General features: G+C 40.1%; 1 protein-coding gene across 1 annotated transcript in view; it reads left to right on the top strand.

The window, feature by feature from the left end:
- Positions 1 to 27,723, top strand: part of MAPK1 (mitogen-activated protein kinase 1) — a 57,349-nt gene that overhangs the window by 21,412 nt on the left and 8,214 nt on the right. Inside the window, exons 2-8 of the mRNA XM_019506951.1 lie at positions 4,699 to 4,881; positions 6,874 to 7,063; positions 13,851 to 13,967; positions 15,549 to 15,663; positions 17,071 to 17,202; positions 23,959 to 24,068; positions 26,202 to 26,329. Coding sequence (XP_019362496.1) covers positions 4,699 to 4,881; positions 6,874 to 7,063; positions 13,851 to 13,967; positions 15,549 to 15,663; positions 17,071 to 17,202; positions 23,959 to 24,068; positions 26,202 to 26,318 — 964 coding nt within the window. The 3' untranslated portion in view covers positions 26,319 to 26,329. The remainder of the gene's footprint in view (positions 1 to 4,698; positions 4,882 to 6,873; positions 7,064 to 13,850; positions 13,968 to 15,548; positions 15,664 to 17,070; positions 17,203 to 23,958; positions 24,069 to 26,201; positions 26,330 to 27,723) is intronic.

The raw sequence follows: 27,723 nt of genomic DNA on the forward strand, positions 1-27,723 counted from the left end.
AGTTAAAAAGGGAAAAGAAAATACAGGAGACCTGAGTGAGGGGCTACATAGAGGATGGGGATTGGGGTGGGAACGTAACAAAGTTACATATAGAAGGTGCAGCTAACTGAAGCCCAGGGGCAGGAGGGTGGGGGGAAAACATGATGCTTATATGGTGAGGCATGTATCAGGGACCTCACACTGATGCTGCATTGGGTTTGGGAGATGGTTCATAAAAACACGCAGTTACAGATAGCAGCATGTGGGATGCAATTGTGGGGGTAGGGAAGGGTCTGGGATGAACGAAGTCCTCAGAGTTTGCTAGATGTAGCAGTGGGGTGAGAGGGGGGGCAGTCAAGTGATCCCCCTGTGTCGCTTTCGGTTGTTGGAAGTCGCAGTGAGCCACTATACTGAATACATTTTGATTTCCTCTTCAGTCCCACAGCTCAGCTGTCTGTCTTTCCTATTTCCAGTGATCCTTGTTTCTTAACCAGCCTTAAATGTTTGGGAAACATGATCAATTGGGTCCCAAACAGTTCACCGGTAATACTTCTGTTACTCCCTCTCTGCCTGACGAGTTTGAGTAAGTGTGGCCCTGCCCTCCATGAGGGGGAGCAGGGCCAGGTTGCCTTATGCTTCATCTGTATACAAATTTTGGAGGATCTCGGGACTCTTGTGACAAAAACACCCAGTTCCAGTCATGAGTGGGGGGGGTAGGAGTGCTGATTAGCACATGGATCCTTTGTGGAGTGTGTCTGGAGTACTGTGCAGTGCTGAACTTCAAGTCACCATGACTTGAAATGCTGTTGACTCTGCTTGGGCCCAGCCCAGTGAACTCTGAGGTAAATCATGAACTTATTATATCATGCATAGTTTGTAGTATGGGTCAATAGGTGCAAAAGTGCTGCTTAAAAACGTGTTTATGGAGTACTTGTGCTAAAATTTGCAGCAGTTTCAAAATAAGTTAATGCATCAGTTCTGGATAAACTTAAGTCAGTCCTTGGGTACTTGTAGTAATTTGCCTATATGGTTAATTGTGTTTATTCAGGGTCATTGTTTCCAAATTTGCTCCTCACTTCTGCATGGTCTGGGAGAGCAGGGTCTGACAGTAAAGGTGGGGAGAGGGAGAAGGACTGCAAGGGAAAAAAAGTTGGGAGGGTAAAGGGGAATGGGGCTACCTAACTCCCCAGATCTATTTTTCCTGCTGTAACGGGATGGGGAGCAAATTCAAGGCAAACCTCCAACGATTTGATTCTATACCTGTAGAATTATAACAAATTTATAAATTATCCCTATATAGAATCTAATAATTGGCGGGTCATCTTATTCAGGGGTGTCTTATTTGAGTAAATACAGTAGCTTCTATTTCATATGTGCTTTTTTTGTGAGCTTACACAGGCTTTGCAGTAGTAGGATGCATACTCAGTTATCACATTACAGTATGATGCTGATGAGATACTCTGATATGAAGGGAGACGAGTGACTGTGCAGGATGTATACTAAAAAGGAAGCTGGTTATATCTTTACCACATGTACCTTGCTTTTTTTCCCACATTGACTTTCCAAAGTTCACAGTAGTACATACAGGTCACTGTCTGAAGGTGCAATTGTTTTTGCTGTTTTAAGATTATTATTTGCAGTTTTTCTGAGACTGTTTTACAGACTATAAAAATTAAAAATCTGAGAGGTGGCTGTAGCTCAGTTTCATTAATCTGTGGATTAACATTCAGTTAGCTTGTGCAAAGTGGGAAGAGATTTATGCTGCCTTCCCACAAATACCTGACCTTGGCTTCATTTGAGAAGGAAATTTTTAGTAGAAGTGTTTTAAGGCTTGGGAAGCAATTCCCTCTTTTATAAATAATAAAAAATATGATTAAGTAACATACGTAATTAGGAGTATGTTATTCCCGATATTAATTTTACTACTCCTTGGTACGTTATCTGTGTGCTTTGAAATGAATCTAGAATTTTTTTGTTAATGTAGAAGAACAAATGTACTTCAGTCAATGCAGAGCGGAAGTAGGTGGTTTGTGTACAATAACATGAACAGAGTAAGGTTTTTTTTTTTTAATTCCTGTCTAAATATGGCTCATTCATTCCTCAGATATTTCTAGTTTAGTCTTGTCCTGACTATCTTTGCTTTTTGTAAACAAATAGTAGAGGTGGTCAACAAGAAGTTGTCTTGGGTATCAGAGTGAAGCTCTTATATTTTCAACCAGTAATGTAAGTGAGAGGACGGCAGCCACAGGTGTTGCCTTCAGAGGAGTGAGGGGCAGGGTGCAGTGTGTACAAATCCCCCTGCCGCAGCTGGCGGCTGGCCCCTTTGCCCCATGCAGAGCCACTGCCCCATAAGTAAGTATATGTGCTATTCCCATTTTATGACTGGAAATGAGTCGGATTAAAGGGGATTCTGTGGAAAGTTTATAATCCAGTGTGGTTGCTTCCTCTTCCTTTGTTCTCAGTCCCATGGGGTTTTGGGAGTTGCAGGCCAAAGTGCAGGCAGCACAGTTCTGTAGGACTGCTCCCCCTCTCTTCGCACATTCCCTCATCTGTCATATTTCTTACGCCCCCTTTCTGTAAATTTCAATTATTAACAAAGGAAATATTTTTTCATAGGTCTGAATGTAAAGTGAAATCAACATTTATCAAAGTTTACCAATAAAAATTGAATCCTGCCAAGCCTAAATAGAACCTGTAACTTTTGTTTACGCACACATGCTAACAAGAATTTAAGAAACAAAACATCCCTTTGTGAACCTTGCTTTTGGTCCTAACTGGCCAGAATGGTTGGTTTGTTTTGCTTTGTTTTTTAATTAATGTTTTTGACTAAATTATAGGTTGTCTGTTCAGCCTTTCTAAATGGAAAAAAAAGATTTTTTTCAATGACACTTGATTTGTTGTTGTTAGTAGGAAAATGGAAAGCTACCTGAAGTTCTAAGCATTTAAAAGATGTTGAAGTATAATTTTAATATATTCTGCAATATGTTTTTCCAGACTTGAACAAAATACTGACACTTTTTTCTCTATCAGTGTATCCAAAAAGAAATCTGGGCTCTGGAAAAATCAAAATACATACTGTGTTTTGGTTGTCTGATACTGTAGGCTGCCTCTAGAATTCAATGCATCTGCCTGAGAGAACACATCAGTCTCTGCGCCATTTACCTTGGACAGGATCTGTACAGGTTTCCCTCACTTTCTGTGGGGTCTCTATGAGCAGACTCACTCTTGTGACCCTTTTTAAATTTGTTATGTGAGAGGTAAATTCACTCTTACGCGATCGATGTAGTGGAAGCTCCCACAGTCAGCTGCTTTGTGCAGTGCATTGTGGGAGTGAGGTGCACCAGAATATAGTCTCCTGTGTGGATCTGTGCTTCTTGCTCATTGACTATGACACGTGTTTCTGTAGTTGCCATCTCCATTATGATAATACCCTGTGCTTGTGTGTACTGTCTGCTGTTGGCGAGTACGAAAATTGTCTTCTAAAAGTGGTAGAAATGGATTTGGGGGTCAGTACAATCAAGTCTTGGAACGTATCCCTATTTGTTACATCGTAAAGTGGGTTTCCTTTATGCAAATTTGAGTTATGCATGGTTTTCCAGGAACGCATGTACAGTAGGGCTGTGCGAAGCTTAGGTAGCTGATTCAGTTCGGAGGAGATTCTGCCCAATTTAGGGACCGAATCTCCAAATCGAATTGGAAGACTAGTTAAAAGCTCCAAGTCTATTCGGAAAAGCTTTGGCCACTTCAGAGATTTGACCATAGACTAAGCAGGCAACTGACACAGCTGCCTCCAGCTTGTAAGTCTGGGGTTGGGGGAGGGGAGGGATTGGGGCTGGGAGAAGTTGCCCAGCCAGGGCAAGAGGGAGCATTACTTGGATGGGGCATGGTAGCACTGGGAGCAGGGGCTCTACCCTGCTGCCTCTTGCCCAGCTGGGGTAGGACAGGGGGGGGGAATCTGCCACGAGTGCCCAGAGGCCCCAGTTGTCATTGCTGCAGCCAGTGAGTGCGGGCAGGGCCTTCTTTTTTTTTTTCTTTTAAGTGCAAGGCAGCCATGGGGGCGGCTTCTCCCCCAGCTGATCCGAGTCACTGAATCTCTCTGAATCAGTGCCGAATCTTCCGAAGCAGATTCGGCCAAATTGATTCAGGACAGTGATCTCAGTCTCCAAATTGAATCACTGTTCTCCGAATCAGCCAAATCCAAATCAAAATTGAATACTTCCCTGTTCGCACAGGCCTACTGTATAGCAAAAAGTGAGGGAAACCTGTATTTTAGTAAGGGTGGTTAGTGGGTATTGTTTTCAGAAATTGGCACCAAGGCTACGGAACTTGCCATTTCAGAGCTAATTACTGTAAGCATTTTCATGTTCATCTCCCTTGACTGGGCTTCCTAACTATTTAATTCCAAGAGATTAAAAAAGAAAAAAGGAAAGGCTGTTTTTCCAACAGGGGGTAAGAAGGAAGAATTCTTTCTTGGTTTTAATTGTAACGACATGGGAACAACTAACACAGTGGGAGGGAATGCAATGAATATCCCAGTTGATCTAATGGTTGATGCAATACAGCTAAGTTGGTTGGCAAATTTAAAAATGTATGTCACTCATACATGGCAACTGTTACAGGATGTGCCAGTGCCAGGATTCTCCTCCATTTACACTCTTGCTTGCTGGATTGATCAGGCTTAATACTCCTTATAACTTAATATTGTTAATTCTCTTCCAGCTCTGCCTATGATAATGTCAACAAAGTTCGAGTAGCTATAAAGAAAATCAGCCCTTTTGAACACCAGACGTATTGCCAGAGAACTCTGAGAGAAATCAAAATTCTGCTGCGTTTCAGGCATGAAAATATTATTGGAATCAATGACATTATCAGAGCTCCAACTATTGAGCAAATGAAAGATGTGTATCCTTTTGAAGGTTTGATTGTTGCACATGATGTGCTTTCTTCTTAATTTTAATTTTCTACTTCTGTGTATGTTGAGGTAAAGGTTACTGTGTTGCAGCCAAGTGAAAGGAAGGTTTGGTGATGCTCACTTAAATTTTACAAGACATTGCAAACAAAACTAATGTAAGTAACTACAATACATTTCCTGTTCTGAAGCAGTCCAGAAATAACGCCCAAACTTCAGAGCTTCTTGCCAGTGGACTGCTGCTTTGGCTTCTGAGTCTACAGCATTAATATTTGACATTTTTGAAACATTTTGAACAAGTAAAATACCCAATGTGGTGTTCCATGTGTTATGCAATAGTAACAGCTCTTCATGTAGCATGGTTTAAAAGTTGATGTCCATCTTGAGTTTTACTTGAACAAGCCAGCAAAATAGGGTTTTTAGGTTTACTCTATGGAACAAAAGATTCTCCTGTTGTCTAGATCAGGGATCAGTGATTTTTGGCTTGAGAAATGATTGGATCCACCCTGCCCTCATTGCACATGGGATTGGCAGTACTCACCTTGGCCTGGTGTGTCCCACATCTCGGTTTAGCTCTGTGCTCCTGATTTTCCCTCCCACATCCATCTACATCTCTCTCTTGTTTTATTGCCCCCTGTAGCAGGCACTGCTTTTGGCCTTACTGCTGAATTTGCCTCTCTATGCTGCAGCTGGGGACTGGAATGGGCAGCATGTGGTAGAGGTGGTGGAGGCAGTGGCATGTGACAGTAGGTGGTATGGGCACTGTGAAGGGGATTGGTGACCTGCTGTTTGTAAAAGGTTGCCAACTCCTGGTTTAGATAGTTTTAGGGAAAAGCAACTAGATAAAACCTAATGGCTCTTAAAGTCACAGCTTTACTGCTTTCAGGGGCAAATTGGTGGGATCCTCTGGGTTGCTTTTTGCTTTTTGAAAAGTCTCTGCAAAAAAGTACCTGTTGTATATGCAAAACTCGCCATCTGCAGGCAGGTAGGCCTGAATAAGATGTGAATAAGGGATTTGTTTTGGTAGTTCAGTTGTGCTTTTCACAGGAAAACTTGGCTTAATGTGTATGTTTACAGAAGAAGCCTAATCTAGAGGCCTGACACAGTGGATCCAAAATGCTTTCTTTTATTCAATAAATGATACAGAAGTAGGTGTTTTGAGTATAGCTAAGACTCCATGTGGATCTGATGGTTCTTGGGGTTTATTTGACTTACGAGGGAAAACCAATTACATGAGGTAATACTGTTTTGATTTGATTGAGTCAGGACACACAGGGCTGGTTCTCCTCATTGAGTTTATGTAGTTTCATCTCCAAATCTAAAATTCCTCTGTACCAGATAGAAACCTCAAGAAGGTAAGGGGAGGTGAGCTATCAGTTCCTTTTAAAATTGAGATGGTGGAAGGGGGAATTTTCCTGGAAACAAGGAATGTATAGATGCAAAAAGTGTAGTTTGTGTTTTATCCAGAATGACAAATGTAAAGAAGAGGGCAACTCTAGCTCTGGACTTGGATCGTTGGAGAAATCCTGGTTAGAAATCAGACTGCTATAAGCTTGATTTCCTTCATATCTACTTACCATTGGAAGCAAGCATCATCTTTTCAATAGTTTATTTCCCATTATGCTAAGGAGTCTTCATTTCTTGGCAAGGAAGATGCAGATTTGATCACATTGTAAGCCAAATAAAACAAGCTTCATAGGAAGAAATAGAAGGCTTTCTTGTAATAACCTGAAAGAATTGTATTCAGTTAATCTTGTAAAGGCCTTTGATCACTGAATAAGGTAATCTGAACTGAAACTTCTGAGATCATAATCATAAAACAATCTGGATGCTTTGAAGAAATGGAGCTTACAAGAAATGGAAACAAATGTTGGGCATTGGCATTATTTTAAAATTTAGACAATGTGTAGTTCATGGTACAGTGTTTGGATATCTATAATGAAGCTAAGCGTTTGTTTTGCTGCCTTACATCTGATGGCTTACAGATACATCGTGCAAGATCTCATGGAGACGGATCTTTACAAGCTTTTAAAGACTCAGCACCTCAGCAATGACCACATTTGTTATTTTCTTTACCAGATTCTGAGAGGGTTAAAATATATCCATTCAGCCAATGTGCTGCATCGTGACCTCAAACCTTCCAACTTGCTGCTTAACACCACTTGTGATCTCAAGGTTGGTTGAAGACTTTTTACGAATTCTACTCCTTTGCACTTTGTGCTATTGTGGAATGCTGTATTTTCCTGGTAGGATTGCCAAAACTGTCTTCCATTTTGTTTAAAAATGATTTAGCTTGGAATAGCTAAGAACTCCATATACTGTTAAGTGATATCTCTGTGTTTAATCCATCACAATTTCAAAACCACAGGGGAGTTTTAATATAAACTATTTTCTACTTCAGGCTGGTCACTTGGAAACAACAGCTGTTTATTGTAAACTAATACTAGACTTAATTTCCACATGCTAGGTTGTAAAATATTGTCTGTGAATCCCATAGGCTTTCCCTTTTTAATGCATTGATTTTACTTAAAGAGTTGGATCAAAGATTTATTTTATTTCATCTTTAGAATGTGTAATCGCAATAGTTTTTGTGGCATTTACACACTGATTCATTTTTTTTCTGGACAGAAAGTATTTGCGACAGCCACTTTTCATTGAAATAGTATAGGACAGGGTGGCCAATATATTGCATAAGTGGCATGGGCAGTTTCTGTGTGGCATGTGGCAGATCAGGGAGGGGACAGACAGCACAGCAGAGGTAGGACAGGAAGTAGAGTAGGAGATCAGGCAGGGATCATAGAATAGGGAGCAGAAACCAAAGTAGCAGCTTGGGCAGAGGAAGAATTTTAGTGTGGCTCTTGAGGAAGATATTGGGCTGATGTGTGGCATGGCTGCCAAAAAGGTTGGCCTGCACTGCTGTAGGGTAATATAGTATCACAAGTAGTGTTGATGCAAGATTGAAGCTGTGTGGAGGCTAATTCTGTTTTTTCTGTGCTAATTTCCTAAGAAGCTATTTCATACTGAAACTTCCTGAGAAGTTGATTTCTGGTTACCATAGTACTTAATTACAGTTCCTGCTCTTAATCATCCAGTATCTTACAGTGCACAAGAAGCAAGTGATAGAGGTATATTCACCATGTGTCTAGTGCTTTCCTATTCTTGCTGTGGAGTTGCAGCTGTTTTGGTTAAAGCAGACTCAATTAAAGGCATAATCTCTTTCAAGAGAAAAGGACGTCCTTCTTTTGGGAAAGCTAGTAGAATTTCAGAAGAATCTGTTTATATGTGCTTATGTGTATTCTGAAAGAGCACAAGGTGCCATTTTGGCGTGGACGAAGGAAGGTTGCCTAAAGAAATTTTGAGAGAGTTGAGGCAAAATTGCAGAATATGACTCTTAGAAGCACTATTTGTTTCCTTCTCTCACTCTCTAGCATTTCCATAGTATGCCTTGTGTGCTCTTTATGCATACAGTTGCAGCTCGACCTGGCTTTGCAATGTCTGTATAGATCAGGCACTTCAGTGGGGTTTTTTTGGTGCTTTTATATAAAACTGTGTCAATTAGCTGTTAGATAGAAGTGCCAAAACCCCACTAAAGTGCCCAACCTGTACAGACACTGGGAGAGCTGGGTCCAACTAATGCGCTGCCTCCTTCTGGGCATGTGCTAGGCTTGATGTGACAGTGTAGGGAGTTTAAAGTAAAGTACCTTTTGGGTTGCGGGGGGTGTAGTGTCTGCAAGCAGCCATAGAGCAGTAAGGCTGGAAGGGCCCTTTGGAGGTATATTCCAACTCCTTGCTCAAGGTAGGATTATCCCTATCTAAACTATTCTATATAAATCCTTGTCTAACCTACTAAAACTGCACAATCAACCTTGTGGCACAGCTACAAGGCATATTGCCCAAAGATACTAAAAGCATCCTAACCTGCCCAACAGATACAGCAGGAGGATGAGAACTGTCCAAGTCCTGTCACTGCAAGTGTTGTTAAAATGCACTTTGGAAATCCAAGGAAGAGAGCAGTATCCCCTACCCCTGAGGAAGGCAAAACTTCCCACAGTCCTACCAGTTTGACCATGGTGTAGAATTCCTTCCCATCCCAAAATGTAGAGATCAGTCTAGCCCTGAGTGGAAGAGCAAGACCCTCTAACCAGGACTTTCTGGGTTTTACCATCACAAACTCCCCCAAGACCATTTTAGGCTGGGCATAAGGAAAAACTTTACTGTCTGAGCCCTCAAGGCCTGGAATAGACTCCCTCTAGAGGTGATGCAAGCACCTACTCTGGACTTTTAAAAAATGTTTGGATGCTTATCTTGCTGGGATGCTTTGACTCTAGCTGACTTCTTCCCCCGGGGGCAGAAGGGTGGAGTCTGATCTTCCGAGGTCCCTTTCAGCTCTAGTGTCTATGAAATTTAGTCCCATGAGGAGCCACTGGCACATACCTGTGAGAATCCCAACCTTGGCTGCAGCCAGCACTCAACAGTTCTGAAAAAGGGATTGCTTTGTACTGCCTCACACTTAAACTGTGACACCAGGAAGGAAAGCAGCTATTAGCAGTATTGTACGTTCAGACTGGAGCACAAGAAACGTGATCTTGGGCATGAGTGTTGGAACTTGGCTCCTGATGCTGGCCTGGTCCATCTTTGTCTGCATATATGTATAAATATAGTCAATGTTAGAGGCAAATATAAAATGAAGCTCACTATGCAACAGAACAGACTTGCATCCAAAGTCGCATCTTTCCAGAGGAAGAGTTTCTTTTACGGCTGGTGTTGGCAACCAGTGGCTTCTAGGCTGGATCTGGTACATGGAGGTCTGATCAGTTGTTGGGGGATTGGTGATATGAAGTTGTGCTGTGCTGCTTGGCCCCTCCACAATGTTACTCTCTACTTGTATGTAGTAATGAAAAGAAACAGATTAGTTTTAGTGTTTTTTGTTTTTTTTTTTCTTTTGGGACTAGAGCTCTAAGGTTATCATTAGCCTTCCAACTGTTATCATTAGTCGTCTTACCTGCTGCCCACAACTTTCATCTCCTGCAAAAAAGTTAAATACAGCTGTAAGCACTATGAAAAATGAAAGTTACTGCTGCGAATTATGTGGAGGGTACTTCTGGGTGAAATGCAGATGCTAGAGCAGTTAAGATTTCTTCAGGTAATGATAACAAAGTAACTTCAGTGAGGTCATAAATGTGATTCAACTCATGCCAGATACGTTCATAGATACTTCACCTGTCCATTTTCCCTTGGAGGAAGGAAGAAGCATGGTTTTAGGTAAATCCCCAAGTCAAGCCAAGCAATGTACTCAAGCCCTGTCTTGGCCCTAATTTATCTTGTTAAAATATGGGAAGAGAACTTTGAAAAGCAACATAATTCAAAATGCTGGAAGAACTTGGTGTTCGAGAGCTGTTTGATGATATTGGATGGACTTAACTGAGCTTTTTTCTCTGTTGAAAATATCTTTGCTTACAGTTTGTTCAAGGATTTTACTAATTACTCTTGGTTAGTGAAAGACATTGAGTTGCTCCAGCCATTGTTTCCTATTACTAGAAATTCAACTTTTTTGTGAAAGATTCCTTTCCACTTTCATTGCTAGGAGCTAGAGGGCTGCCTTCTAGTGTGCTGTGAGGCATTTTTCTAACTGGCTTGTAAATAATATGTGCATGTTCCTCTTACTCTTTTGTTTGCTTTAGAACTTCACCAGGTTTTGAAACGCAACTGACATAATCCTAAAAAAAAAAAGTGATTTAAAGCAAGACATTTACAAAGCAAAGTTTTTAAGAATCGGCCTATAGCAGTAGCTGTAAAGCCGAATGAAGGCTAGATGAAATATCAGGATGTCGACCATTCCTTCATTTAATGTCAGCGGCTGCTGGTCAGTTCCCCTTGACTGTGAAGGACTTGCTGCCACACCCAGTCTCTTTTGGGGCAAAGCTTGGTTGTGTGCATTTCTTTTTACTTTTGACCATGAAACTTGAGCAGAGCATCACACTGAAGAGTTCTGCCTGTCTTGGTGTGCCAGGCTGTAAGGCCTTTTCCCTCGTATGAAGACCCCAGATCAACGTGTGCTGGGAGGAGTCTACCAGCTGAACCAATGGTAGCTGACCCCTGCCATTCAGCATCCTGATATGCAGTTGATTCTTCTAATCTTCCCCCAGGCCTTGCTTGCCTGTATCTCTACTTGCTCTTTTTCCTTCAGGACCTCCTAACTGACTTCCAAAGCAGAAAGGTCTACCCAGGGCTTTGCAGTCAAGAAGAGGTGATCTGAAATCCTTTTCTCCTCGTGCCATATTCATGAAAGTAATTAGTTCGGCAGCATGTAAGGGTCTTGCTATCACCTCAAAGATTGTACTTTTTTTCTAAAGAGCCAATGCATTTGTACTTCCCACAGACACGCATCCTTCTCTGCTGCTTGGTGTGCTTTGACCCAGGCCTGCATTTGCTTGTCCTTCTTTCTTTCTGAGCTCTCAGCTCACTAACTTCCTCTTTTATCCTGTGCTTCATTCTGTCCACTGAGTCCTGGAGATGTGCCAACTCTTATTTTTGATTGAGTTTCCTTTCCTCACTCACAGAAACTCTCTCCCCTTTTCTTTCTTCTAGCAGAACATAGCACTTTCCTGATTTAAGATTCTGATGCTATGGACAGTCTCTTAGTCTTTGACTTTATTCTGGCCTTTCTAGGATTGCTGCAAACTCTCTTCATTGCCTCTCTACCTGGGGAAAAATCTCCCTTGTTTGCAGGTTTCTCCATAACTGCTTCTTAGCTTTTCTCACTACCGTTGTCCTATGTCAGGGGTTTTCAACCTTTATTAAGCAGTGTACACCTCCTTCTTTTTTTTTTTTTTTTTTTAAATAAAAGTTGAAAACCCTTGACGGGAGGGAGGGGTGGGGTAGCAGCAGCTGGATGGGGAGCAGGGGGGAGCTTGCATGCCATAGCAACGTGGGGTGATGAATGGCAGTGGCTGCTGTGTGGCATCCTCTCCCCCTGTGTCCAGCCAGCCAGGTGGCACCTGTGCAGCCCGTAGAGGGGAGCCACTGACCTCACAGTGCCCCCCCCCCAGCCTTATCTTGGGAGGCGGCAGCATGGGGTGGTGGGTGGCAGTGCTCTGTCCCTGCTCCCCCACGCATACCCCCTAGCCCCTTTCCAAGTACCTACAGTTGAAGACCTCTGTCTTATGTAATGGAATTTGCTGCATCCTCCCAGTTATGGAGGATGTTGCCAATGGATATTAAGCACTAGTTTGCCTGTTTAAGGCAGCCAGCCATGCTGAGTGTTTTGGGTTGTAGTGTTCGTCAGTGTGAACCAATGCAGAAATCCAGACAGCTCTTTGGACCATGGTGGCTACCTGAAGAAGCTGCCTCCCTGCAACTTCTGCTACACAGAAGTGCTTGCTGGGTTTTACAGTAGCTTTTCTCTCAACTAGGTCTGCTCATGACTGATCCAAATCCCTTTGGCACTGAAAGGGGCAATCTGCCCTGCTACAATGAGGCCCCTGAATTTGTTGATAAGATTGTTTGTATCTTTTACTGCAGGATATGAAGTAAAGAATTTCCACTTCCTTTTTTTCATTACTAAGCTTAGAGAGAGAGATTTCTCTTTTGTAATGCAGGAAAATACTTCCTAATGGTCTTTAAACTATATGTTCGCCATCTTGGCTGTCTCTAAGAATAAATATTCTGTTGAAAGCCATGGTTTCCTGTAATGGAGACACTTCAGAGATAAACATCTTGTTGAGATGGGTCATTTTCATAAACTGTTCCTCATGTAGTAAGACTTTACTTCTGTGTGGTTGCATCCTAAATCATGTAACAAGCCAGCCTTTTTGCCCAGTGGGATGGTAGATATTAGCAGCTATCTAGTTTCCATGAGCACTGTATTTCTTTAAAGCGCTCAACTTTCTTCCCTTCCTCCTTGCAAGAATGAAAATGTGGTTTCTTCATCTCTACTTTTCCCTTCTTCCAGAAAGCAGGGAAAATGAGCAACAGTACTTTAAACAAGACAGAGGCTGCTCCAGTCAGATAAGGACTTTCAGTCCCTTAAGGAGTTAGATCTCTACTTTCTACCACCAGAGATCTCCTCTTTTCTTTTGAGCTCACCTAATCTATATATGAACTGCTTATGATTTTTAAGATAAAGATATATGAGCTTCCCAGCAGGGTTTTTCAGTTCTTCTCTCGCGCTCTTAGCAACCTTTATTCTTCTGAGCCTACCATTTTTCTCATGATTAGGTAGAATATTTCTGCTACATTTACTCTGTAGAGCAATGACTTCCTCAAAGTGCTGGAATTAGCAGTAACTTCAGATCAGTGATGATTCTTTTGTTGGCAATGTTGGCTCCCTTTTTGTTTTTGGGGGGGCAGGTATTAAGTCAGAACAGTGAGTCCTGTCTTGTTTTACAACAGGTTATTCCATTGAATTAAATTTTGTAGTTGGCTGGCTTTAGCTGTATTAAGTGTGGAGCAGACGGACCACAGAAAACCATTAAGAAAAAGAAGTGTTTGCTAAGATCCAAATATTTTCCTTCTTACACTAGAGTGGGGAAGAAGAATAGGTTTATAGCAAAAATTGAGGAACTAGTCAAATAGCTTCTGGGTTTTTCTGGGACAGAACTGTAGTTTGAGCAAATATGTTCATCCAGTGTGGCTTTGTTTTTTCTCATTTGCAAAATGGGGATAGCCTGTTTTATGGAGATGATGTGAAACTTAACTCATTGCTTAGAACCTACTTTGAAATATTTGGATGGCGGGCAGTATGGAAGTAATTGCTTTGTTCAGATCAGGGTTAGTAATTTTTTTTTTAATTGACACTTTTTTTCTTCTAGAGATGTGAACAAATTTAACTGTAAAATGGGTGTTGCATGGCTTGCAGTCTTGCAGTAGTTTGTGGGACAGGCATCTTACTCATCAACTAATGTTACTTATACCTTGATGTTGTATTTCTAATGCTGACTTTTTTTTTAAACTTTAATATTAGATTTGTGACTTTGGACTGGCTCGTGTTGCAGACCCAGATCATGACCATACAGGATTCCTGACAGAATATGTAGCCACTCGTTGGTACAGAGCACCTGAAATCATGTTGAATTCTAAGGTAAGTACCATAGAAGGGCCAACAAGAAAGATAATGTTTTACGTGCTGTTGAGGAACTTCCTAAACCTGCTAGAACCAGTAAAAGGTTTGTTGTGTGTGTTTGGGGGGGGTGTTAAGTAGAGGAGATTTGATTTGGCTTATCAGTGCTGGTGGGGGAACAAGTTTGTCTGTACTGATGCTTGCAGTACTGTTTCATAAATTAAATTCTTCTGTGCAGTTCTAGGATCCTTTGCTGCTTGCACAATTTTGCCCCTACTTCTCTCCTTCTTTAATACTGATAGGTGACATGAAGATTCCTCAGTGCTTGCCTTGTTAATGGTTATTAGGGTTTTGTAATGTTTCCTATACTTGGTTTTCCATAGCCCTCGTACTAGAACTTTATCTCCATATATTATTCTGTCATTGACCAAAAACTCATTTCCATTTCTTTATTGCTGAAGTAGTTAGGTTACTTACTCACTTCTTAGTAAATGCTTAGATTTTGTATCCATATAAAATGGCCCCTATAAGGATCTTTACATGTCTAAAGTTTAGTCTCAGGAGTTGTTTTAATGGCAACAATTTTTAATGTGAAAAATTAGCAAGTATTCCTTTTCTGTATAGGTCTTCTAATTTTCTCTCTTACCAGGCTGTGTTGGATTGGGTTTGGTTTGATTGTGTTTTGTTTGTTTTAATTAATGCTTCTAGTAAAATGCCTAACTTTTACAAGCCTACTTATCACTGTACCAGATTCAAAGATATTTGCAGTAGCTAAACTGTATATTAGTTCATTTTCAGTGATCTGAAGTCTTTTTTTTTTTCTTTATATTTCAACTCTCCAGCCATTGTCTGTACCAAACTATCAGCATATCCAAAAAACTGGTGCAGGCCTTTTAAATTCACCATGTCCTGAAAATCTTGCAACTACTCTGCCATCTCTTTCCATAGCCACATTAAACAATAAAAGGGTATAGTGGATTTCCTTGCTTTCATTACTGTCGCTCAGGTCAGATTTTTTGCTCCCTGTACAAGCGTCTACTGTTTAAACAGCAGTCCACATAGTTGAACCATCCGAACAGCCCAGGCAGGAATCACAGATTCTTTCATTGCAGCCAAAGCTCTTTTAAAAAAAAATCCCATAATGTATTTGATTATATGCCTATCTTTCATAAGTAGCTGACTAATTGAAAATTTGGCCCACAGTAGACCTCGGGGGTTTTTTTCTACAAACTTGGTAAGACTTTCATGAAAGTGGGCCCTAAAATTAGACAGCTTGCAAAAAGGCATTTGCACTTGTTCATCTGAGCTAGCAGCATTTAAAATTACAGAGGGGAGAATGCCTTTGGAACAGTAAACACTGCATAAATTTTCTTCCTTCAAAGTAAAGCATCATTTTGAAAATGTGACGCTTGATGAGTGTGTCTTGATGTGTACGTAAGAGAAAACAGTTTGAATGTGCCTTGTTCTTGCTTTGAGTTATCCTAGTGCCCTATCTTTCCAGCACTTGCATAGCTGAGTATACAAGACCTGTTATTGCATTAGTTATACAATGGAATACATTTTTTAATGCAGGTAATTGTTTTATTTTGTCATTCCCCTCAGGGTTATACCAAGTCTATTGATATCTGGTCTGTAGGTTGTATTCTGGCAGAGATGCTCTCTAACAGACCCATCTTCCCAGGAAAACACTACCTTGACCAGTTGAACCATATCCTTGGTAAGCTTTTATAAAATATAATTTTGATATGCTATATTTTATTATTTTTATTGCATACCACAGAGACCCCCCCAGATAAGTCACATGCCTTGTTTTGAAAAGGCAGAATGCAGAAGAAAAGATTTTTCTTAGTCCTAGCTGAATCCTGACTATAAGAGATTTTGACTGCACGGCTGAATCCTAACTTTTTCTGCTAAACCAAAGTTACAGTTTTAATGCTCTCTTGCAGCCCCAGTTGAATTGGCAGGAGATTTTGGCTGCTCGACTTTAGACTTCACTCCAATCCTCCCTCTCTGGGGCCAGGAAAAAGAATCGGAGCTCCACCAGCCATTGCAGCTTCCCCAAGCTTCTATTCTAGTGTAGAATCAGCTTTCTGACTTAAGATAGCACCCTGACTTTGGAGGGCTAATTTTTTTGGGGGGGTGGGGGAAAGGGGAAAAGGTGCATGTGTTTATGTAAGTAAATACAGTTTATGAATGGAGGAAAAAATATTTCCATGGTTGTTTCTGTCATTGGGAACTTCGTACCCACTACACACACAGTACCAGTCTTAGCCACCCTTTTATCTTCTTTTCCTATGGTTACTGTTGTACTTTCTTCCACACTATGCTATATACCTTTCTGAACTGATCAGTGAGATGACTTCTTCCCTCTAAATAGTTCTACCATGATGTTGATAAGAAATCTTCAGCTTCGTTTGAGGCAGCTGAGGACAGCTTATGCTTATTTTTAGAACAAGGTCCTTCTAACTGCTTTGGAGCTATGAAGTTCTGAAAATAACCAGCCTATGTAAACTTCTACTTTTTTACTGATATCCTTGTCTCTTCTCTTCTTTTTGTATTGTTTGCTGCTTGTGTACATGAAATAATGAGACTTCTAGCCTAACAATAAATGTGACAGTGTCCAGAAGGCCCCAAAACTTCATACAATAAGGACACTCTACCAGATAAACAGTCCAAGGCCCTTTTTCACAATTAAGTAATTTTACCTGAGGAAGGTAGATAGGGTCTCTCATTTAGTTGTGGTACTTTATGGGATTCTGAAGGGGGTGAGATTTTTTTTTTTAATCAAATGTGGGTCATCTGAGATCTTGCAATAACTGTTGCTGGGTACTTTCTTCAAAACAGATTAGAAGTCTTTGATATTAAATAATCTGTATGTGGTTGCGGTGGAACTTGGTCAGCATCTTTTGTCAAAGCTCTTTATATCAAATTACTTTTTATAAGGCTTTCCAAAAAAAAAAAATAAATAAACTAGTTAATTTTTATTAAATTAAAAGCAGAACCCTTTAATGTCCTAAATTTTGTTTGTTTGTTTTAATACTCTGCATCTTATCTCAGGTATGCAGTGTGGCTGTTTTGTCCTTCACATTGAAATAAAGGTCTGTTTTCTCCTGTCTTTCCTTAGGCATACTCGGATCCCCTTCTCAAGAAGACTTGAATTGTATTATCAATTTAAAGGCCAGAAACTACTTGCTTTCTCTTCCGCACAAAAATAAGGTACCATGGAACAGGCTGTTTCCAAATGCTGACCCCAAAGGTACTTTTTTATTATATTGTTATGTTACCCTTGTATGAAATCTGTAAGGATAAAAATGGCACAAAGCAAGTAAGAGCGGGATTTTCAGGTTATGTATAAATAGTTCCTATTAAAGATAATGGGAACTAGGCATCCAGGTCCCCTTTAAACCAGCTTGAAAGATTTCATCTTAAAACTGTAGGTTAGTGTGACACAGTTTTTCTTAATTGTGCCTCCTTTTAAAATCATGGGTTGTAGCAGTCATTGTTTCCCTGTGTCCTGCCCCATCTAGGCAACCTCTGCCCGCCCCCATACTTACTGACAGGATGCTGCTCTCCAAGCTGCCGGGCTGCATATCTGCTGTCAGATCAGTGTCTGCTGATATGACTAGTTAATTGGCCATCGGTATCGGCCAAAAAAATCTTTATTGGTGCACTTCTAGTTCTCACAGGAAGATTTACAAGACTAACAAAAAACACCTCCTCTCTCCTCTCCAAACAACTTTCAAACTAAATGAGATCATTCGACTCTTTCTGAGTATGATCAAATAACGGGCTAACATGCAGAAGCATAATTCTATAAGAAGAATGAGCCCTGTGCATCTTATTTTAATCAGAGATGATAGTGAGACTGACTAGGCTTTTATAGAAGTGGATTAAATCACTGCTCTTTGGCCAGGCAATGTGAGAATTCCTTTCTCTGGGCTACTGGCAACTTAATGAACTGTGGTGATGTTGTTTCAGTTAACCTGTAGGAGAATGAACAGTTTGCAGTGACCTTTCATAACATCCTCAAATGTAAATCCTTAGAATAGCACTGATTAGTAGGGTTTTTTTTAATGAGTTATTTGTTACAGTAAAAAGCAAAGAGCAGTATTACATATAGCTTGCAGTGTTTAGGAAATTGTAAGTGACACAACTTTATTTGATTTTATATAAGATTTGATATCAATCAGAAAATGTTTTTTCTTCCTGATGTAAAATTATAGCAATTTCAATTTAGAACTATATAGTTAATCAAATGAGAATCTTATTCTTTCTCCTTCTTCCTGAAGTCAAGAGCAGAGAAGAAATGGAGCAAAAACAGTGATAACTCCAGCTCTTTGGCCTCTTCAGTAATAAACTAATTCCAATATGTTTTGTATTAGAGAGGAGTATCTATTGTAATAGGAGCAGCTGAAAATAACCAAGCATAAGTCAAAGGCTTCATCACACCTTATTTCCCAATTAGTATGATATGCTAAGTTTTCTCTGCAATGTTCATGGCTAATGTCCAACAGATTTTTAACTTTGCCAGTGTGGACAGATGTGTTTTTTATGTAGTTATTAGCATGCTGATTATGCTAATAGCGTACTTGAGAACTCAAGGATACAGCTAGATCTAGTTAGATGATATTTGCACAATCCAGTAAAACGAGCAGTTGAGACTAAGTCTCTATGGACCAGTGACTTGGGAGAGAAGCTTTTCAGAAAAGCAACATATGCCTATTTGAGATCTTTCTCCTCCTCAAAGCAAATCAATAGTTCATCAAAGTGCTTGGCTCCAAAAATTTTTCTGAAACACTAATGCATTAAATTTAATGTATGAGAATCTACTCTGAATATACAGAACATCATTCTTGGGCATATTCTTGCTTAAAGTTACTTTTGCATTTTCCAAAGGGTCCTAAGCATCAGTATGAACAAAAAGGAATAAATCTTTCCATGACACCATGCTTTTTTCCTGACTGGCTACTGTAGCCACAGATTTATACACAGTTTTCACTCTGAAATATTTAGTGAGAGAAACTGTAACATTGAATGCCAGCATTGTACACAAAGGAGTCCATCTAGGAAGATGCACTCACCCTAAAGAGTGAAGCAAGTGCAAGAATGTTAAAAGTAGAAATTGGGATGGAGTTACCTAGTAGTAGGGCTGAGTTATCATGATTTCAGACCTATCTGACAACTTCAAGGGTTTGGTATGTCAAATAAATGCACTAAGCCATGGCCTAATAAAAAACCGGAGAAAATGCCTCTAAAAGGTAAACTTAACAGAAGAGATTTGGTAGAAAGGATGATAATTCAGAAGTCATTGGGCTTTGAACGATACCTTGTAAAGGGTAACGGTCATCGTAGGACAGAATTAAAGATAAATTTCTTTCAGGATCATCTCAGAACAGCAAGATAGAGAGATTTACTTTAAATGAGGGAACTCGTGACAGAGGAACATCTGGTCATAGCCTCCTATCCATGTTTCCATCAGGCATATAAGTCACAAAGAGGAGGTGATGTTTTCTTTCTGGTCGGCAAGTAATCTGTGTGCAGCTAAAAAGTGTTGTTTTGTGTACCAATAAACTTGTTGATCGCATCTGTCACAGAAACAACCAGCTTGCTATTCTGACCTATTTTTTTTTAAGCATAGCTATTTGATTCTAAAAGCAATAATGGAAACACCAGAATATTAGCAGTTAATTGTTGTTCCTTATAACCTAGAGGACAAGGTAGGAATCAAACATTGTAGCATGCTTCTGGATATGGCTTGGATTCGGTATAGATTTGTCAAACACAAATTGCCAAGCCCTCCAGGTCTCAGTATTACAGTTTATTTGGAACAATGTTAGCAGTCTGAAATCTGTTACCTCGCTCTTCAGCTCTGAACACAGTAATTAGATGCTGCAGGAAAGAGCCTTTTCTGAAGCACCTCTGTCAAGCTAAATAACTAAAATGGCCATTGTGCAGTAGCTAATCGAAACTGCTTTCCCCATAGAACTTGAGCCTTGTGTTACACAATCTGATGCATCTCCTATTCTAACTCAGAAGGTGTTATATAGTCCTTTTAATGTTTGCCGACAAGGTATCACAGTTGAATATTCTTAACAGGGGTTTAGTACTTCTGCATTTTCACGAGCACACTTAGTACTGTGGGGTACTGTGGAAATTGCTGAAGTGTGAAAGGGGTTTTTTTGTTTGTTTTTAACTTCAGTATTCTAGTATGAATCTTGGACTGGAAGAGGCTGTCTAGGCTATTGAGTACAGGAGTGGGCAGGTGGTGAGGGCAGTGGGCACCAGGGGGTAGTAGGGAACACAGGTGGGGGGAAGGAGGGTGGTGAGGCCACGTGCCTCCCCCCCCTTGTTTGCTTTTGCTGCTGCAGCAATGGTAGTGTTGGGGGAAGGGAGAGAATGAATATAAGATGACCCTCCAGTGATTAGATTCTACGTGGAAAAATAACTAATATAAAGTTTTCCATGTATAAAATCTAATTATTGAGGGTTTGTCTTAAATCAAAGTAATGTTAGAGTCAGGTAAATGTGGTATGTTTACCAACCAGAATGCTTAACTTAGCAGACTGTTTTGTAAAATTCCTGAAAAGGATTTGACTCCTTACTGGTTTTAGGTAAAGGATTGTTGAACAATTATGAGAAGAAAATTTACATGGACATTTTGCATTGAAAATAAATAATTAGACTGTTTTGGCTTGTCCAGAATCACAACTCAGAACCAGGGTTCTGAGTGGTTACCTGAAAAGCATTCTGGGCTTTTACCAGTGATCTACAGAAACTTATTAACCACGTACTTATGTCTGTCTCAAATACAGTAGTGAAAAGGTTCTAAGGTTACTGCTGGAATTTAGTTTTAACAACTTTTTAAAGCTTGTGTAGGGAGAGGATCCACTTGTAGTCAACTGTTGCTCCTCTGGATCTGGGGTTTTCAACCTTTTTTTAATAAGTGTACCCCTGGCAGCCGAGGGGGGAAGGAGTTGTGGTGGGTGGCTGGACATGCAGGGGACATGTGGCCAAATGCAGAGCGGCGGCGGGGAGTGGTGGACAGTGGTGGCAAGTGCCACCATGTGCAAGCCTGACCGGCCAGGTGGTGCCTGTGCAGCCTGCAGAGGGGCGCCACTGCCCTTGCCCCGCCCTGGTCCTGCTCCCGGGAGGCAGCAGTGCAGGATGGTGGGTGGCAACACTCTGTCCCCACCTGCCTGTGCATACCCCCTAGGGCCTTCCCGCATACCCCGGCTGACAACCCCTGCTCTGGATCATGGTGTATACGTGCAGTTTAGTCAGATGCCTGACAAATTTGTAGCTGACTAGCCCAATTTGAGAGCTACACAGTTTGTTACAAGTTTCGCAGATCCATATATTGCCTGAGTTGGAGTCGAAGTTTACAGCATGCTGCTTCCTTCTTTTTCATTCCGCTTCCATCCTCAGGATCAAAGCTGCTTCACGTTAAGCTGCACCCAGTACCATATGTTCCCACTAGATCGGATAGGATTCTGTGTGCTCCTCCCAGCTTTCTCGGTTGATGTTGAATGATTTCATATCACTTTTCCATAGATTGGGTTACCCTGCTTTCTAGAGTTACCTTGAATCTTGCTATACAAAATTTTCTTGGGGATACGGTCTCCTCCCGTTCTCCTGACATGTATGATCCATTGCAACCTCCTCTTCGTGATAGTATAGTGGTTTCTAAGTGTGTCAGCCCTGCATGCTCCAGTAGCTCTGTGTTTTGGTATTCTGTCTTGTGTCTTTATTTTCAGGATCTTATGCAGGCATTTCATGTGGAAGCTGTTCAGTCTCTTGATGTGCCTAGCATATGTAGTCCATGTTTATGAACCATAAAGCAGGGATAATAACACCTAAGTCTTGTAGATTTGCATCTTCACCTTAGCTCAGGGGTTTTCAACCTTTCTGGGTCTGTGTACCCCCAGTGGCCAGTCAAGAAAGGAGGAGTCTGCCGGCGTTTGATCGGTGAGTGTGCTGGTGGCACAGCGGCAGTGGAAGTGGTGGCAGCAGCGCCTGCTGAGGCCATCCCAAGTACCTCCAGGGGTACGTGTACCCCTTGTTGAAAAAGCCTGCCTTAGCTGATAGCTTGCTGTTATTCCATGCACATTTCTGCAATAACCTGAAATTCTTAGCCGCTTTTCTGATTTTGTTCAGTCTGGAGGTTCAGATTCCTGCTGATTTGTAGACCCCAAGTAGCAAAGCTGTCAACGACACCAAGAGGTTTATCCTCCGAAGTCACATCAAGTATTGGTTCTTTCACCCCTTGGTATGTGATCACAATCTTAAGGCTAGTTGCCACCCCAAAGCTCTTGCATGACTCACAAAATGTGTCCAAGACATTTTGCAGAGAATATTCACTGAGACTAACCAAGACCACGTCATCCACAAACAGGAAGTCTCTTGGTACCATTTCTTTCACCTTGGTTTTTTCTCTCTAAACCTTGCGATGTTAAACAAGCCTCCATCTAGTCTGGTTAGAAGATAAATGCCATCATTGTTCTCCTTGAGTGTGTGAAGCAGCAGGAATAAAAGTAGATATTAAAAAGCACAGGGGCTAAGATGAACCCGTTTCATCCAGTTGCTGACATCAGAGGCATCTGATTCTTCGCTTTCATACACTACAGTTGCCTTCATACCTTGACAACCCAGCTTCTTCAGAACAGTAAGACAGCCCTGTCTGTTGACTATATTGAAGGTATTTGTTTTTTCTCTACACTTCTCTTGCAGTTCCAGGATAAATTCTTTCACCTAGTCCTAGAGATTGCAGCCTAGGAAGTGTGATGCAAGTGACAACTTTTCTGACCATGTTCAACAGGGAGATAACTTTATAGTTGTCACAGTCGCTTCTGTCTTTTTTTTCTGTATAATTGTGCAAACCAACCATCTTTGAAATCTTCTGGTACCACTTCCTCTTTCAAGAGAGCGGTATAACTTCATGAAGCTTTCAGAGTGATTGCCGTCAGTGCATTTTGTAGATTTCAGCAGGCAAGCAGCTGTTGCCAGATGCCTTTTCCCCAGGAATTGATTTATTGGCTCTTTAGAAATCTTCTAATGTAGGCTTGTTGTTCAAATCTGTCATAACTTCTAACTGTGGTAATCCTTTGAGTTCTTCGCGTTTGATTTCAATCGCGCTGGAGTATAGAATTTCATAGCGTTCAGTCCAGTGCTGGAGTCTGTTTATCAGTAATGACACTTCTGTTTAACTCTTTCAGCAAAACTGTTTTCTTTTTGACTGGACCAATTGCTCATTTGATGCCTTCATACATTCCACAGCTATTGCCTGCATCACTAAAGGATCCGCTAACATGTTCAGAATTACTAGACTTCCTGTGTCACGGTAGACCCTTATAGTTCAGATTCAGTTTTTATCCCTTTGCATATCTCCATTATTGTTGTCCTCTAACCACATTTTTTTTACTTTCCTTGAAGTCCCAGAATACCTAAATTTTGTGGAGTGTAATAGGACCCTTGTTCTATCCTGGTAGGAAACATGTGGGTGGGAAATACAAACAATTCTGTATTAAATATAACTGATAGCTTTATAAACAAATACCTTCTTTTAGTACTGGTTTATGATGCTAGACATCAGTAGTTCTCAATCTTTTTTGTACCAGGGCCCATTTGTAAACATTGGCCAGTCCAGACCATTTATTTGTGATTCTTTCATATATTCTTGTGACCCACTTTTGGATTGTGACCCATGTGTTGAGAAACACTGCGCTAGATAACACAAACCTTCCTGCTGTTATGAAGAGGAGGTTAACGATCAGAAAATAGGAATTTTGAGAAGACAGTGAGGGTAATAACATAAAAATAGAAAAGCTTTGCTAAATTGGTTCTTCAGCTCTTCCTTCTCCTATGCATTATCTGCAAAGATTTAAGAATAACACTTATCAAAACTAATATTTATAGCAAAGGACAGTTATTGTTTGTATTGTACCAATTATTTTTACCTTTAATGTGATGAAACATGAACTATATATTCACTTTTTTAACAACTTTCTTTTCTTAGCACTTGATTTGCTGGATAGAATGTTAACCTTTAATCCTCATAAGAGGATTGAAGTGGAGCAAGCTTTGGCCCATCCCTACCTGGAACAGTATTACGATCCAAGTGATGAGGTAAAGGATTTTTTTTAAATGTAAATATTGCAGAGGATAGTATAAAATCCTAAAGTAAAAGGAAGTCTTCTAAGGATATGTTTGTATAATTCTTTCTGAACTGGAAAACCTGATCTATAAATTGATGAATTTACCCTGCTAATTGTTTAAAACCTCTGTATCAGTGTGTGTATGTGGTGCATGTATATGTTTGTGTGTGCATATATGTAATGTTTGTGTGTACATATGTACTATATAGTACATACGACACTGTTTTAAAGAACCTGAGCAGATATAAATATCTCAGGTTCTTTAAAACTGTTCCTTCTAGGCATCTAAGTATGGGAGAGGGAGTTTAACTTTGGGAGTGCAAGTTTGACATGTTTAAAAGTCCTTAAATAATATGTTTCACTAGTAAAGCATCAGATAGTAAAGGACTAACTAGACTGGGTAGCCAAAACTATTGTAATAAACCAAGTTATTCCTCAACGAAACATTTGTATTATGCAGATGTTTGAATACAACTGTAGGAACAGTGGGCTTGAATAGACAGCTGAATACTCTGACTTTATGTTTTAATAAGATGCATGCAAGTTGAAGTTAAATTTTCCTCTTCTAGAAAGTGTCTCTACTTTCTATCTAAACAGCAATTTTTAAAAGCAGCAAAAGGATTGTTAAACTTTTTTATAATTACTTTATTAGTCTTTTATGACTGCATTACTGGATAGTCATAAGGGTGCCATGCTTAGTATATTTTTATATCTTGCTGTTTATGGAAGCAAAGCTTGCTAGTAGTTGCTGGAATGTGGTATTGCTAATTTTTTATTATGAAAGATCTACAGTAAAAGCTCTGTTATCCAGCATCCCCTGGGAATGGGGGATGCCGGTTAATCAAATGTGCACTGTCTGGTGCACTGCCCGGTGTCAGTGTGCCAGGGAATGGGAGGGGAAGGCCACACAAGCTGCTTTGCCCTGGGCCGTGGGCCGAAAGTGGCAAAGAAAAACTCAGCTTGCAATGACAAGACAAGAAGTCTGCCAGAAGTGGTACTTCCAGTTTCGCTTTTGCTGCATCACTCGGATCCTGGTTAATAGTTTTCCAGCTAATAAAGTGTCCGTTAACTTTTACTGCACCTTTTACTGTATTTAACTTCTCTTCTGAGTTTGAAATGTACATTTGACAATGCTCAAAAAGTTTGAATAAGTTTACTTAACTCTTTACAAATCTTGTTTTGTTTAAATGATCAGTTTTCAATTACTTTTGTTCTATATATTTTTTTTAGCTGTGCTTATAACGTTCTGTAGGTACATTACAAAAACATTGGACATACAGATATGGGGAAAGCCTTTTTTTAAGGCTTAATTTTACTCTGAGCTCCATCCTGTAAGGTGCCTGGCAGATGTTGCATTTATTGCATGATTAAAACAGGGCTCCTGTTAAGATTTAGAATTGGAAAATTAAAGTTGGAAGGGATCTCGGGAGACTATTTAGTTCAACCCCCTGCTCTAACTATATCATCCGAGCCAAGGCTTTGTCTAGCCAGGTCTTAAAAACATCCAGGGATGAAGAGTCCACAGCTCTTCTTGGATACCTGTTTCAGTGCTTTATTACCCTCCTTTAGAGAGGTTAGATTTTGGGGGGAAAAAACTAACTTCCCTTGGTGCAACTTGAGACCATTTCTCCTTGTTCTGTCATCTGCCACCACTGAGAACAGTGCCTTTAATCTCAGTCTTGGCATAAGACTATTCTGGTAACATTTTGATCAGACTTGTACAGCTTTGTTGAAGTAGGGGAAAATAGAAGTCAAACTTAAGATTATAATGGACAGTTACCTTCATTTATAACAACGTAGATAAGTGTTTTGCTGCAACATTTTTTAAGGTATTTGCTTTATGAGCCTTGACTCTACCTGAACATTTTAACATGATCTAAGTTGGAGAAGCTATACAAAGAGCTGTTTTAAAATTTGCCAGAAAAGATTATGATCTCGAAAAAGGATAAAGGGACCACCCATTGTGCTGGCCACTTCAGACTTTGTCCTTTTGTCAGACAACACGCATAACTATCAGTCAGGTTCTCATTCACAAAATAGGTAAAGTCTAGAAAAATATGACTTAACATTTAAAAATTACTAACTTCTTCTTCATCTTATTAAGCCTGTAGCTGAAGCACCCTTCAAGTTTGACATGGAGTTGGATGACTTGCCGAAAGAGAAGCTGAAAGAACTGATTTTTGAGGAAACTGCTAGATTCCAGCCAGGATATCGATCTTAAATTGTGCATAGGTACATAAAGCCATGATCATAATGAATCGTGTTCCTTTTTTTTAAAATGAGTGTTAAAAAAAAAAACAAAAAACTTTAACATAGCTTTCATTTATGCAAAAATGTAGTCTGTCATTTTATTTAGTATAGTTAAGTAATCCTTTTAAACGTAGATGATGCTTTCTGAGTGCTGAATTGACCTTGCTCATAATTTCGTTAGAGAAATGGATTTAACTTTTCTCTGTAGTGTTTAAATTGCCCATAAAAATCCAAGCAGTTCTTATGTGCTTTTTTATTTAATTTGCAGATTACATCTAAAAAGTGACAGTAAGATTTAATAAGTACTTGCCAAAAGCTGTACAAACAGCTTGGTATCAGAATATCTCTTAAATTGACTGTGAAATCACATGAATTTATTAGAAAGCCCTTTTTTATTTTAAAATAAATCAGATTGCAAGAGAAGAACACAGTTAAGAGAGAAATCCGTCAGTGTAAAACAAATGTTTCTAATAGAAGCCATTTAAGTTATTTTGAATGTTTCCAAAATAGGTACTTGAGTGCCTAATCAGTATATGCATCAAAATGTTTTCATATTTTAGTTTTGTTTTAATGACTTTTACACCATCTTCATTTAGAGTAATGAGTTTCAAATACTCCTGTACTAATATTCATCTGGAAAAAAAAACAACCCATAAAACTGAAACTTGCAGAAATAATCTAAAATCATGCGAAACTTCTTTAAATGTTTTGTCCACACCTGTCTCCATATTTCATAACTTGCACATAATCCTTCTTATCTACAATAATCTTCCGTTGATGTAGTTCATACCATTTTTTAGGTACTCTGACATTTGGAAATATCAGCAAGTTTCCTCAGAGTTATTCAAATAGCATTTCATACTAATAGTTTAAAAGCAGAGAAGGGGCAGTTAGTCATGTTAGACTGAAGTCAGGGTAAAGATTCATCTTATAGACTAACTGAATTGGAGATGCATAAGCTTTTGTGAGCAAGAGATGTATAAGCTCAGCTCTTGTTCATGGAAGCTTATACATCTCTGACTCAGTTAGTTGACTGGGTGCATCTCTATCCTTCCTTTTGCCTGAAAGCTTAAAACAGGGGTCTGCAACATGTTGGCCAGAGCCTGGATCCTAGCCTACAGAGAAATAGCTTCAGCAGTAGGGGGCTTTGGCTGCAGGCATTCTTACCATATTGTCATATGAATGCACCTCTGACTCTGGGGGATATAATTCCAACTCACAGGCAAAAAAGGGTTACTAGTCCTTGGTTTAAAGCAGGCTTGTCCAACATACGGCCCACAGGCCACCATGCAGCCCTCTAAGCCATTTTCTGAGGCCCAAGGTGCTGTGATGGGAAATGAAAGTTAACCCTGTACTTTCGTTTCGGGGGGGGGGGG

The sequence above is a fragment of the Gavialis gangeticus genome, unplaced genomic scaffold, assembly GCF_001723915.1.
Source record: "Gavialis gangeticus isolate Ggan-Ray unplaced genomic scaffold, GavGan_comp1, whole genome shotgun sequence".
NCBI classification, from domain to species: domain Eukaryota; kingdom Metazoa; phylum Chordata; order Crocodylia; family Gavialidae; genus Gavialis; species Gavialis gangeticus.